A 13,636-nucleotide genomic window follows, 5' to 3' on the forward strand; every position below is an offset into this window, starting at 1 on the left:
GGCTTCAACATTGTAAGCAATGAAGTATGCTAAGCCAAATAAAAGTATTTAATTAAACATTAGTCTTGGTCCGTACATTTAAAACCTACGCATTTAACAATTTATCTTTCTTTTTTTTTTGTAAAATTCTACTCCGTTTGGTTGCCGGAATTTTTTTGGTTCTTGGGATTTTTGTGGAACAAGAAATTTCCTGGGAGTATCACGGTAAAATAAAAATCCCATGTTGGGAAGAAAAAAACTCTTCTGCAAGCTTATTTTTTATTCCTGGGATTATTTTGGTTCTTGAGAGAATTTTTTTTCCTTTCTGGGGTTTCGTGTGGGGTTATTTTGGTTCCTGGGATTATTTTGGGCCCATCAACCAAACGTAGGTTCCTCAGAAATTCCACAAAAGTCCCAAGAACCAAACAAATTCTGGCAATCAAACAGAGCTGTCAACGCTATTAGAACTCATTGATCTCAAATGAGCTTGTTTGAGCTCTCACACCAGGGCCTGATATAAAGATCTGGGTATTCTGCGTGCGTGGTTGGCACATAACCCAATGTGACAGAGTTTTGTTCATCCGATGAGAGAGGACTACCAACAACGAGGATCGCTCAAATCGAGGGGCTACAAAAGGTTTTGTTACATCTAGTTTTTGGGTCCTCTAGCTAGTTCCTCGGATCTCACACCCTCTTGAAATTCAAAAGAAGATCAAAATCTTGTATTGAATCTTGATTCAATCCTTAAGAATTTGTAATGCATTTTTTTATTTTTTTTGAATAATTTGTAATGCATAGTTCATTAAAACCCAAGATAACTATTATGTTTTTCAAGGTGGGACGACTAAAATTTATATGAGCAAGATTCAATGCTCGTAAAGGTACAAATCTTTCATCAAGTGTTTTTACAAATCCAAATGACAAATTTAGAACCCAAAACTTTTAAAAAAAAAACCATTTTTAAACTTCGACGCAATAACATACTTAAGATAGGGACCAACAAAGTTAACCTTTTTCTACTTTTTCTCATTTTTCTTTTTCCCTTGACCCATGAAAAGCAATGACCATAATCAATGGACCAATTTGATTTAGGGTATGGCCCACCCACTGCAGGTCCCACTTTACAAATACCTCCTGATACTAAAACTTAATCTACGATCAATGACCTCTGGTCGATCTATTCTCATCACCAGTGTTTCAAAATGCAGATGCGGCGAAAACACGGCAAGGAAAATATTAGTCGACTGGGCATGACTCGGTCGAGTACTCGGTTGGCATGGCTTAGTATTAATTCGATTGACGCAATTATAATTCCGGAGGTCACTCTATAGGGCAATAAGGAATACAGGCGCAAAACGCAGAATGCGGCCACGGTTAAAGGGAGTCGACTCGGGGAGTCCCCGAGTTTTAAAACTAAGCTCATTACCATCGAGAGCCTGGTTGGCAAATGCGGTTCGGCTGTCATTGACTAATTTTTCCAATATTTTAAGACCCATGCACATGGTATGGTAAGAAATAATGCTACTTAAGCTGCCTCTCTCGCCCTACCCAATAGAACCCGCGCACGGAGACATGCTTTTTCCTAGGATAGACGTGTTTGGTTTGGAGCCATTTAAGTGAACAGGACAAATTGCGGAATGTGTGGAATTTGTTTACATTGGATAGCTGGAACTGTCACTTTCCAAAGGAATCGCGTCACGTGGGAACCCGGTCCTTGTTACACGTGTACCAAGTAGGGCTATTCACTATCTCAAACCACGTGAGAGCCAACAACGCTTGTCGAGAAGGAATTCTTCTCTTTATTTTACTTCTTTAGGAATGATTTGGTGGATACACTTCATTGGAGTATTTGTTTAATTTTATTTGGGAATGATACAGTGTACACACTAGACTCTGAGGTGTATTTTCGTTGATTTTTCAGTGTACACACGAAAGTATGGTGTGTACACTGAAAAATTATTAGTATATGTTAAGATTACCAGCTGAGGAGGCCCGTTTGATATCAAAAAAGAATCAACAACACTCGCACATGTTGGAGATGTTGAGATGAACTAGAAAACTTAATCATCATACTGCATTTTCATTCTAATGAAGTTTGGGTAGAGGTTAGGTAGCAGCTATGAACCCTGTGGACCATCAACATGAGGGTGGTAGAGGGACGGCCCCACCTTGGGGCTATTTTGGAAGATGATGTAGAAAAAAAGGAAAAACTTTTTTATATTTCTCAAAAAAATGGGAATATGGAAATTTGAATAGGATAAGTAATTGACGGCCAAAAAACGGAAATCAAACATGCGCATGGTGTATTCACAATCCACTGCCTTGATCCACTTGGCTACATTCGTCCCTCCTCTCTCTCTCTCTCTTTCCACCTGACGGCTGAGCTAATCAACACCATTGGATGGTGTGATCGAGCAGTTATACACTGAAAGTTTGGTGTATGTACAAGATGAATCCACTTTTGATGAAAATGTGAAAGCTCCCGAGTCCTTTGTGACGCAATCAGGGATCTTATTACCTTCACGGTGGAGCTCAAGGGGCTACGAATCCTCAGCACCAGGTTTTCAAAAATGTGGGAGGTTGAATTCCTTGGTTGATAAGATTGACTCCAAACCCGTACGGGTGTGGCTCTTTGGCTTAAAGTCATGGGTATGTTCCCCGTTGCACGCATCCGTGCAACATCCGTTGGGAATAGTCCCGCCCAAAAACTGGGGTGGGATACCCCATGTCATAAAAAAATGATTGACCATAAAACTAGAAAAACTTTCAATCCATATAGGTTGGCCACGATGAGTTTTAATTAGCAGTTGGAGCCCAGAGAGAAGTCCTAATTTCTTGAAGTAAAAAATGGTAGTCTTCTCAAGCCTAGCAGAATAACCTTGTGAGAATGAGACCAATAGGGTGCTGATGCCAAACCAGACTTGAAGATACATCCAACTGAAGGAGAAGAAAGAAACTCGACCTGACCCGAGATCATTTCTAGGGTAGGGTATGATTATGGAAAACCCAACCCACCCGACCCGAGTAGCAACCCTAATCAAAATGCATTGAAGAAGGAAGAGGGGGAGGGATAGGAACTAAACTGTGATAGTGGAAGCTAGTATCTTCTCCCAGGCTCTTGGATAGCCCCCATGATCCAGTTTGGTTAGACCCAAGATCAGGGTGTTCAGTCTCAATGAAGGCAATTGGCTAAGGCTTTTCAGGAATATGTGTGATTGGGATTTGAGGAGAGGGTTCAGTCAAAACAATAAGTAAAAGAGGGAGGGGGTCCAAGCAGAGAGTCAGAGACGGTTAAAGAGGAGGAGAAGAAAAGGAGTCACGCGATGGGAGAAATCAAGATTAGCTAGTATGTAAGCAATTCTAATACATTCTTCTTCTTCTTCTTTTTGATGAGTAATTCTAATACATTCTTCTAGGTGTACAAATCTGCAATTTTAACTTTCCTAGCACATTATCAGTGGAAACCACTACAATTTAGCTTCCCCATAATATCCCATGAAAACCACCACCCTGATTACATCCCAACATCCTTTTTTAGGGGGGATTTCCCTTTTCAATGCCTTGTATTGACTTGTTTTGCCAGTTTCAGTGCCAGTTATCGCTGCTCGCAGACAAAATTACAGAACGAGATAAGAGAAATCGATCGAAACAGCAGTTTGCTGTGAATTTATCCAGCACACTGCACAATCCAACTATTGTAACTACTAACTTGCTGTAATGTAATTTTCTATTAAATGAATGTGTGATGTTTTCTTCTTCTTTTTTTTCCTTTTTTGGGGGTTTGAATTTATGTTGTATGGAATTTCTTGTGAAATTAAGTGAAACTCAGGTCATTTATACTATCCAGGACGGAGAAGACATCAGGTGTAACAATGGCAAGCTTGTTGAGCTCTCCCACCACGCAGCAGTGTTTGTCTTCAGAGTTGATGGCTGCAACATCTTGAGCAAAAATACGGTCCAGACCGGCTGAAACCTGCAAGCAATATGCACTGTTCTGTATTAAAGCAGAATAAAACAGATAAAGTAGAAGAGAGAAAATAATATAACTGAAATGTTTCTTTTTATCAGTGATAACAATGTAAAGATTTCAATTGAAAAGAAAGGATATAGAATGAATGAGATTTGACAAACAATTTCTGCCATGTTTATAATGGGAAATGATCTTCAATTAGTCTTAGTCGGTAAAAGGATAGGCCTTTCAGCTATCTGCAAACAGGAAATAAAAGCAGCTTGCTTGTTCTGAAATTCAAAACAAGATTGGTTAAAGAAGCAGCTGCTAATTGCTTCCTGTTCCTGAATATAATGTGAAAGTATCAGCTTTCCACAAACTAAGGTTTTCCTCTTCTTGTATCTTGTTGGGTTAGAACCAAGGTTCTATGTCCTCCTCTTGTCACTATTTTTTCTTATTAATAAAATTTAAGGTGACGCCCCAGGTTCCTAGATAAATTCCGGATTAAAAAAAATGTTTCCAGTGGATTTGTAAAGTAAGCTGAGTACAGATTTCTAAGTAACCTCAAAATTCATATAATTAATTTAAGCAGGAATAAGAACTTGTAGAATTATCTACAACAAAGCAACTAGGATTTGTCAATTATGAGGATAAACTGTTGAGAGCATAATCTACTCACATCGAAAAGGGTATCTCCAATTTTCATCTTGATGGCACCACTCTTGTACACAAGCATTTTTCCAATGTGGCCAGCTGGTAATTCTTCCAAACTGCATCCCTTTCCTGATACACCCACTCCCTGGGATGGTTTTGAGCTGTCAGCTATCTCTTTGCCCTTAGCAGAGGCCGACCGCTTCATCAAAGGCAGAGAAGCTGGTAGCTGAAATAAAAGCATATTTTCTTCTTCCTTCTCCTCCTGCCATCACCCACAAGATGTTAAATAAGAACAGCTTTTTGCATCTAGTTTTTCCTAAGGCACTAGCACAATACCAACCATCAAGCCGAGCTCAGCAGCTGGAATTATACAGGTCTCGTTGTGACCTAAGTTTGCCGAAGCCTCCCCAAACTCCATTTCATCAAGTTCTTCTGTACAAAAAAATGAATGATATATATGCAATTTAACAGTAGAATTCCTTCAAGATGTCCCTCATATCATACATACCCGGGTCTCCTGAGTGTGGCCTCCTCAGAGGTAGGGAGACAGGATAATAGCTGTAATAATCCTGTAGTAAGACCATGAGAAACCAAAAGCTCAGAGAGAGAGAGAGAGGGCGGGGGGGCTGACAGTAGAGACTGTACAGAGGCTCCAGTCACTTACCCAGGGTTCAACATATTCCTTTTTCATGCCATGCGCAACTGATACAGTAGCAGAATCTGCAGAAACAAACGCGCCAATTCTTGGGTAAGGGAAGTGAAGGGGGGAAGGGCAGTTTTTTTTTTTTTTTTGTGGGTGGGGGGGGGGGGGGGGGGGGCAATAAGATTCGCAGATAGAAAGGAGAGAGAAGTCTCATACCAGAAATGCGACCTTGATATTTGTAACCATTAGCGATGCTGGTGCTGGGACCAAATGCAACTTGCACTGGTGCCGCTGCAAGTAACAAAACCAAAATGAGAAGACACCAGTCAACTCAAGAATCACGGTTCATGGCCCAAATTTACTAAATAAAGATGATGTGCCTGTATTATTGAAAATGAATTTACAAAATTAAGAGATGAATTGAGGTTCTTATTCACACATGTGAATGCCATTTTTAGCTCTCAGATAACTCAATGATACCAATAAGTGGGTTACCAAGCTACTGAGTAACCGTATAAAAAAAACCAAGCTACTGAGTAGAATATGAGTATGGATGGATAATAACTGAATTCACACGCGTAAGTAGATCTAGCAGACTACCACAGTCAAATGGGCCCCTGCTGGCAATAAGAAGGTTGTGAACTTTGGCTGGGTGCATTGCTGAATTCAAGGTTTCATTCAAGCTAAGTCGCACAAGGAATATAAAAAGACAAAGTTGGCATGAAGGACTTTCTATTATAGTCCAAGGTGCCAGATGCTGATGCCATTTCATGGAAACGTGTGTGGTTGTCCTACCATAGCCACATCTAGTGATTATCAACTTTTTTTTTTGAATGGTAGTGATCATCAACTATAACCCAGTGAAAACAAAAGTTCAAATACTAACTTTCTAATGTTTGATTAACAGCTTGCAACTAGGATATTTTTTTTATGAACATATTGTCACGATACTCTGCAATTTAATGAACCCAAGCCCATCTTAGGAAAACCACATCTTACTAGTGACCTCATAAGATTGTTTCCCTAGTTTGTGACATTCAATCAGCCCCCTATTAGGATTTACCAACAAGACAAGTTAGATTCATCCAATTCATCTTTAATATAAAAATTTGCAGCATCCTCAGAAAGCATAGCTTGGATTCTCAATATATAGTGGGATGCCTAGAGCAAATCCAAGCTCACAATAAGGGTGAAACCATTACTGCGGTCGAGTTAACTCTCCACAAAACTCTTAATATTAACAAACTCTCCATTTGAGCAGTTGATCATTGATCACTATAAAGTCAGACAGAGCAACTAATCTAGGCTAATACTTAAAACAGAAGCTATTCATAGCAGGATCCTGGAAAAGATTACAAGGTCCACAGTAGTCTTAGCACTTGCAGGACCAAATTCACACTGCAAGTTAAGCAAGAGAACCTAACCAGTTTGGCATAATTTCCACGGGAATAGCAGAATTGTTATTATATGCTACTCGAGAAGAACACTTTAAAGTTGAGCAACCTTAAAGCTGAGATGAGAGACTATGATACGCACTAAAACGTTTATCAGAAATCATTTCCACTATTGAATTGGTGGCTGTAAAGCAAGTACAAGAGGACAAAGATAAAAAGAAAAAGGTGCAGTCCTTTGAAGTCTTTAACATCGGGCTATGATACCAAGATATGGATATAGTCACAGACACGGGAACGGAGATGCAATTCAACATTTTCCAAAATGTAGGACACGGATACAAAAACGAGTATCTCAGGCCATGAGATTAAGACACAACTCACAAGGCATCTATAAATAAAATAACATAAATTTTAACTAGATTAACTTAGACAATGAAATTAATAATAAACTTAAAATAGGATCTGTAAAACTTTATAATTGCAGATATGTGACACTCACAAGCAATGATAGTTATGAAAAGAGTAGTGGCAGCTGTTTGAAACACGAGTTTTATTTTGACCAGACATTAGATATAACTAGGAGAACTTACATTTCTTGTCAACTTTAGGCCCTCTTGCCGCAGAACCCTCCTGGGATTAGCAAACAGCATTTTAGATCGACAAAACATATAAAATTAAATACAGCTACCTTAAAATACATAATAAAGAACACACTCAATAGACTGAAAGCCCACCTGTTTCTTCACAAGCATTAGCCACTCACTGTTATCTTCTACCTGAGGTGCTTCCCTGCGAAAAACATAAAAGGGTTAACAAGAACTTTTTACATAAAACCGATAAAGACAAGCAATGCTATTGATAAGAGCAATAGAACAGACAATACGTTTTAATCTCAGGTTTGGGATTTTTTCGAGGAGGAATTTTTGGTGCAAATCTCATCTGCAGCAGACAAAGCAAACCATAGAAGCATATCAAGTAGAGATCTTCATTTTTATCTATAAATTGATGGCAAAAGAGAAACAAAACATACCTTCTTGGGGGCAGCTGTTGTAGATCTTGATGATTCATCCCCCATTTTATCTTCCTTTCCTTCTCAATGTACTATCTCTTCAATCCAAGAAAGGGCTATTTTAACCTGCAACGATGACATAAGCTGTCACTGAGTATGCATTTTCTGTATATAAAAACTGAGTACGCATTTCTGTGTTCTTGTCGCATACATACATGGGTTTTACAAAATATTTGCATGAAATTCAACCAAAGTATCATCCATCTTCAAACGAATTTCAATAAAACTCAGTAAATTTGTTGCACAACATTGCTATTTGTAATATTGGAGGGATGAGCATCTCTAGGTTTTATATGAGTGACCATTGTCATGAGATTGGTTGCCTTAAACTCCAAACTATCTTTATGGGATTAAAATATGCAATCAACAACAACATCTGTCGGGTGCTTTTCTTTTGTTTTGGAACGCACTTGGTCTCCTTGTATGTTTCGTTTTGTTGATATAATTACCATTCAAAAAAAATATTGGTCGAGTATGGATTGAATCAGATTCTCTATTGGCAATCAATTCCATAAATGGGAAATTCTCCTGTCCTTGGAAGTTTACAGAGGATTATTGTTGATATCAAGAAGATCCTTTAAAAGTTTATCTACAGAAAATTGTTGCAACTTGGAGAGGTAAACATGGCTGCTGACCATCTTTCAAAAAAAATCATTCTCTATCCATGGCTCTTATATTTCACTTTCTCTCTTACCCAAGATGTTCTACAGATTATTAATAACGATGTTATTGGGATAGAGTATTTTTGGATGTAACTCATTCTAATAAACCTGGTTGGGATCCGCCGAACCTAACTTGCCTATCAAAAAGAGAGAGAAAACATTGCTATTTGAATACACCCACAAACCTCCCATGATTGTAATCTTTTCTTGAAACTTTTCTAGGTGCACACCAACTTTCTTAACTCAAAACTCAAACTGTTCAACTTCCCAATACAAAGAATCGAATAGTTGCAGTCCATCCACTCAACCCATCCTCCATTAACAGGCTGAAAACTTCAAAACTGCATACACCAGCGCATGGTTGCCCCCGTGCACAGTTGTAGAACACATCTAGACGTCCAAGAAGCTTCAAAGCACACTTAATGATAGAAAAAAATGAGAATGACACAATTAGATCACAACGTCTTAACACAAAATGCAAGGTACTATAGCCTTGGGCATGGTGATGAATGTTAGGTTATCTAATTTATCCAAGCAATGCATCAAAATAACAATGGTAAGAACATAAAACCATATGCAAGAACGGCTTTTGCTAATGGAGAAAATACTTAGATGAGTCCCAATAACCATGTTTTCCAGCGTCTGTTTATGCCCAATTTAAAACAATTTGCATTTAAACATCTCCAATTGCTGCAAAAATAAAAAATTTAGATTGTAAAGAGGTAACATACAAAACAGCCAATGGCTGCATCAGCTTCATGGTAACTAATCCCCACCACCACAACTAAGTCCTCTTAATGGGGGAAATATTTAAATGAGTTTTAATGTCTAGGATTGAGGATGCATTAGCACCACCCATCTTGATAAAGACAATGACATGGGTATATATGGTAGTATTCAGGATGCAGAACCAAACTTCCAGCTAATTTTGATGAAGATAAACGTAACACACTTAGATTTCAGAATCCTTCCTTCAATTCTTCCATCTTTCACCATCCACTTGATGCTGCTCTCCCAATCAATAGTATTGAGGGAGTTGTCTTCCATTAATAGCTAGCCCTATGTGAGCAATAAAAAATCCTTAAACCCTTATGTGCTGAATCACTGATTAAAAATGAATATGGGCGTTCAATGTTTGCCAGAATTGGGTCACCTAAACCTGCATTGCCTTCCAAGCTTTATACAGATAATTCCAGGTGATATCCTTTTTCTAACCTTAAAACCATCCAACCAAATGCCTCAAAGAACTTTGCAAGAGTACCCAATTAAAGACCGACAGTAGGGACACTTGCTTGGGACCTATAGCATCACAAGGAAACACAATCACCCCCAAAGATGTGTGCTCTTTGGGACTAGACAAAACCTCCAACTATGCCTTTTCTACATTGTTTGTGAGTTTTGAAACTTTGTCTTTTCTGGTGCCATGGAACTATTTTTAGTGAGCAGAGAGATTAGGGTTTGGAGTGTGGCTTGTCATGCAAGAAGAAGAAAACAGAAAATAACAGAGGCCTCCAACTACTAATTATCAGTGGAGATATTTGCAGGTCTTGATTCTTATGAGAATCAAGCAGAAATATTTTGAAATGGCCAAACCAGAAATACATAACCATATTTCCAGGTCTTGCTGCTTCAAAGTAGTCTATATATGTAGTTAAAATTTTAGGGTAAAAAATCAAACTCATGACCAGAAATCAATTGCCTTCTGATTGTAAAAAAAAAGGTATAAAACTCCATCGAACCTACTGAGAGAGAGAGAGAGAGAGAGAGAGATTACTTTGTCGAGGAGAGACGAGCGTGACGTGAGAGCGTTAGGTCTTCACTTTTCAATGAAGTTGCAGGAAACATTCAGCAGCGATGAATTGCCCTTCGGCGGAAAACCTATTTAACGAAGGAAAGAGGTGTGGATCCGTAATGCCAATGGATGAACCTCTAGGGGCGGAGAATTATACTCATGCTTCTTACTTTTTTAGAATCAGAATCAAAATAATAAAAAACGAATCAATAATCAGAATTAAAATCAAGAAACCGGATTAGAATCATTTCCAAATGCACCTTTAGGCCTGTTTGTTTTAGATTATGACAACCGGTTGTGGAGTCCTCAACCTATTATTGGACCGGAAATCGCACTAAATTTGAGTCTAATAATCGGTTGGGGACTCCAAAATCGGTTGTCATAATCTAAAACAAAATTTGACCCCAGTTGCAACCCATGATTGGAAAACCAATTGTAACCGGCGGTTTGAATGTAGGGAAAAAAATTCAGACTTTTTTTCTTGGAAAATGAATTTTTCAGTGTTTGGTAAACTTCGTTTTTTTTTTTTTTAACAATGTTTGGTAAGCTCATTGTCCATGGAAAATTTTCTTTGCAACTTGGACCGAGTTTCATCCAACCAGCTTTGACCTGCTGACCCGACCCAAAAGTATCCTGGGTTGGGTTCAGAAATCATGGGTCATGGGTTGGACGGCCCTGACCCAATCTCAGATTGGTATTAGGGGCATTTGGAGTTTCGTCTCTAATGACACTTTTTTAGTTATGGATAGTAATTGTGGCAGTTAATTCCTTTATTTTGATATTGAAAATCAGATTTTTTAGATCGACAATCGTAGTGACAATCGCTATTATGATTGTTACATGTACGATATTAAATATAGTTGGAACAATCACATTAATAGTTACCGTTCAAAAAAAAAACCACATTAATAGTTGCATACCGAAGTTCAATAGTACTCTTTGGGTACCTATATATCATGAGATCTATGGCCTCTTCTACTAAGAAGTGTAAAAAAAAAAAAATCTTTTGTATATACATTTTGATGGGCGTAAAAATAACCGCCCAATCGGCAAGCTCCACGTGTCAGAGGCCCTCACAGTATGAAAAGGGTCTTTGAGTAATTTCCCCATGGTCAACAAAAGACCCCTGCAAAAAGCAGTATTTACGGCTCGTTGCTACCCTCTCAAGGGTAATATGGTAATCATACCACAAGGGAAATTACGGATTAACCCTAACACACCCAACCACTATAAATAGGGGTAAAACAAAAAAGGTAAGGAACACGATTCCCAAAACTTACTATTTCCATTGAGTTTTCCTTATCTGTTGCTGTCACTGACTTAAGCATCGGAGGGCCTTCCTGGAGAACCCCTCCGGGTTGGTCTTCTAACCGTTCTTTCGTGTGTGTAGGACAAAAGCATTTTCTTTTATATCGAGAAATAGAAGAAGGGTTTAAAGAAAAGAAAACACCCGTCCCAATCCAATCTCGGATCGGATCATGTTTAAAGAAAAGAAAAAGCCCAACCCAATCACACCTAGGGCTGCAACTCGAGCCGGGTTTTACCCGACCCGCATCGACCCGACCGGAAAATAGCCTGGGTTGGGTTCAGGTTTCATGGGTTTCGGGTTGAGCATTCAAAAGCCCGCATGAATCTCAGGTCGAGCCGGGTTTGAAGGGGCCCGACCCGAGTTACATAAGTTATAGTATGTACATTTTTTTCTATTATTAGTTAAAAGTTAAAAGTAAAAACACACGCACCCACTGTTATTGTGTGTGAGTGTAATTTCTGCTTCTATGAGTTGAGTTCATTCAAGTGTTTGATTCAGCATTGTTTGATTGTAATTACAACATTGTTTGATTCAAGTGTAATGTGAGCGTAATTACATCATTGTTTGATTCAAGTGTAATGTGAGTGTAATTTCTGCTTCTATGAGTTGAGTTCCCTTGCGAAACAAGAATTTTCCTTTAAAAATTGCGTCAATGTGAAAAAAACCCGACCCGAGATTTATCATGGGTAGGGCCAGGTTTGGGAATCATGGGTTTTCCGAAAAAAACCCGACCCGAGATATTTCTAGGGTAAGGTTGGGTTCTCTAAAACCCGACCCGCCCGACCCGAGTTGCAGCCCTAATCACACCCCCTGACATTATTGCATCTTTGCATTGATCAAATAATAATTGCTATGTACATAACCTAATCTGTCATGCGCACGAGAAGGCGCATATTGGAATGGATGGTATGTGACATGTGAGGAAAAAAAAAACAAAAGAATGTTGAGCGTGAGGAGTCCATCCTCCAATTAGATGCGTCAAGTACCTCCATATATGAGGATAAATAGAGTAGCAAGTACCTCCAATTAGATAGCTAGTAAAACACTTAGACTGAAAATCATCATTTAAATACTTTATTCTGGGACTACCATTCCAGGCCCATGCTATTGCAAAGCATGAGGTAAATGGTGGGCCCCACTTCAAAACATGATGTGTAAAATAGGAGCCCATTTTATGCATGGGTTGGGCAGAAACAGTGGACCCCAGCCCATCAAAACATCACCGGTAGAATGGTGAGCCCCACCACATGCTATGTATGGGTGTAACATGGTGGACCTCACTCCATCAAATCGTGAGATGTTAAATGGTGGGTCCCACCCATACTATGCAGTAAAAATATTCTATGAAGAATAATATTCCATGGGAAAAACAAGTATAGGAGGTTTATAATTTTCCTTGAGAAGGAGCGTGGGGGGTTGGCGTGGGAATAATTTTATTGAAAAATGTGTTAAAAAAATTGCTGAAAATTATATTTTCTATGGAAAATTCCAATAAAAACCTTTCATAAAAAAATTTCCAATAAAAAATTTCCAAGGAAAAAAATGAACGATAGGAAAAGCTTACATTGAGTACATATATTATCACAAGAATCCTAAATTGAAGGACGCCCTTGCCATAATCAGGTGCAAGGGCGCGCCCATTGGGACCATGTCAACAAAGTGCATTCATTATTCCTTTTACTTTATCATTATGGGAATGTACATGTAGAATTACGTCAATCCATTGAGTTATGGTATGAGAAATTCTAGATCATATTTGCTACCCTGAAATTCAAGTAATCGGTTACTTCCCAAACAAATCCTCCTACATCTATATCTATATATAAATGCTGGTTCATCAAGAATACGCAAGAAAAGCACTTCGAATTGTTGATTCATCGCCAGTTACATCTTGCAGATTAGCAGACTTGGTCCTTGTTCAAGAGTAAATGGACATCCCATCTATAAGATAACAGGACAAAACAATCAAAGGTGGATCTTAAAACGAGCGCGGGGTAGGATCATTCGATCAAGGTACGCAATGGGTCTGATTTATGGTTGCCTAGACCAGTGATGAACCGAGTCCATGTCACATGGGCTCCAAAAAAGTGACTTTTTGAAAGATTTACGAGTTATAGACTGAATAAGATGCTAGATTTGAACTCGGATTGAATCTATTAGGCAAGAAATACTATCCAAAACAAAC

At 38.7% G+C, this 13,636-nt stretch overlaps 1 protein-coding gene across 1 annotated transcript; it reads right to left on the minus strand.

Annotated features, from left to right (window-relative positions):
- Positions 1–3,493: 3,493 nt before the first annotated feature.
- LOC143884379 (uncharacterized) lies at positions 3,494–10,298 on the minus strand. The gene is made up of 11 exons (XM_077387908.1): positions 10,125–10,298; positions 7,650–7,754; positions 7,503–7,558; positions 7,354–7,408; positions 7,210–7,249; positions 5,442–5,516; positions 5,247–5,302; positions 5,091–5,151; positions 4,923–5,014; positions 4,608–4,844; positions 3,494–3,952 (listed from the first exon to the last, which is right to left on the minus strand). Exons 2-11 carry the CDS (start codon positions 7,692–7,694, stop codon positions 3,794–3,796), a joined length of 876 nt encoding a protein of 291 aa, XP_077244023.1. The 5' UTR covers positions 7,695–7,754; positions 10,125–10,298; the 3' UTR covers positions 3,494–3,793.
- Positions 10,299–13,636: the final 3,338 nt, after the last annotated feature.

Source organism: Tasmannia lanceolata, unplaced genomic scaffold (assembly GCF_043159265.1).
Source record: "Tasmannia lanceolata isolate RefF3 unplaced genomic scaffold, GAP_Taslan_0.1 ptg000008l, whole genome shotgun sequence".
In the NCBI taxonomy this organism is placed as follows: Eukaryota; Viridiplantae; Streptophyta; class Magnoliopsida; order Canellales; family Winteraceae; genus Tasmannia; species Tasmannia lanceolata.